General features: G+C 40.5%; 1 protein-coding gene across 1 annotated transcript in view; it reads left to right on the plus strand.

Annotated features, from left to right (window-relative positions):
• LOC107758180 (R3H domain-containing protein 2-like) overlaps window positions 1-837 on the plus strand; it is an 86,738-nt gene that overhangs the window by 74,512 nt on the left and 11,389 nt on the right. Inside the window, exon 17 of the mRNA XM_016575854.1 lies at window positions 242-367. Within this exon, the coding sequence (XP_016431340.1) occupies window positions 242-367 (126 nt within the window). The remainder of the gene's footprint in view (window positions 1-241; window positions 368-837) is intronic.

Raw genomic sequence — 837 nt, forward strand, 5'->3', positions numbered from 1 at the left:
TGTGTGTGTGAGTGTGTGAGTGTGTGTGTGTGCGAGTGTGTGTGTGTGTTAGTGTGTGAGTTTGTGTGTGTGTTAGTGTTTGAGTGTGAGAGTGTGTAAGTGAGTGTGTGAGAGGGTGTGTGTGAGGGAGTGAGTGAGTGTGCAAGTGTGTGAGTGAGTGAGCGAGTGAAAGAATGAGCGAGTGAGAGTGTGTTTGTGTGTCTCTCTCTCTCTCTCTCTAACCGCTCCTCCTGTGCTGCAGGTGCCTGTAGCTAATGAGAGTCAGTCTGTGGTGCAGCAGCAGTACCAGCAGCCCGTCATGATTCCCGCCAGTCAGTCTGTACAGGGAGCCATGCCGACCGCGGCACCCATGCCCGTCTACTACAGCGTACTGACGCCCACACAACAGAACAGCACAAGGTACACACACGCTAATATCTCAGCACGCGCGTCACGTGTTTACTGTCAGATAATGTCAGAAGTGCTGGAAGAATGTGCAGTTTTACTACTGTATGCAACTGAGTATCGACTCTTAACTTGACACAAAACTTAATGAACAAAACTAAATTATCTGTTTGGGTTCCTCAGATATAAAACATTGATGTATTTATTTATTTTGTAAAAAAAAAATTTATTGCATAATATCATATCCTTTCAGTTGCATTAACGTGTTTTTGTTTGTGTTATTAGTTATACTTTGAATAAATTTAAGTTTGATGCTGTATTATTGTTTTTGTGCTCATTCTGCTCTGATTATTTAAATACATTATTTAATCTGTTTTTAGAAATATCTCCTTCAAGTAGCTTCAATAGCTGTTTCCATCCACGTTTTTTTTTTTTTTTTTTTTGAATTTTTAA

This window comes from Sinocyclocheilus rhinocerous, unplaced genomic scaffold (assembly GCF_001515625.1).
Source record: "Sinocyclocheilus rhinocerous isolate Xijiao unplaced genomic scaffold, SAMN03320098_v1.1 scaffold203, whole genome shotgun sequence".
Lineage (NCBI taxonomy): Eukaryota > Metazoa > Chordata > Actinopteri > Cypriniformes > Cyprinidae > Sinocyclocheilus > Sinocyclocheilus rhinocerous.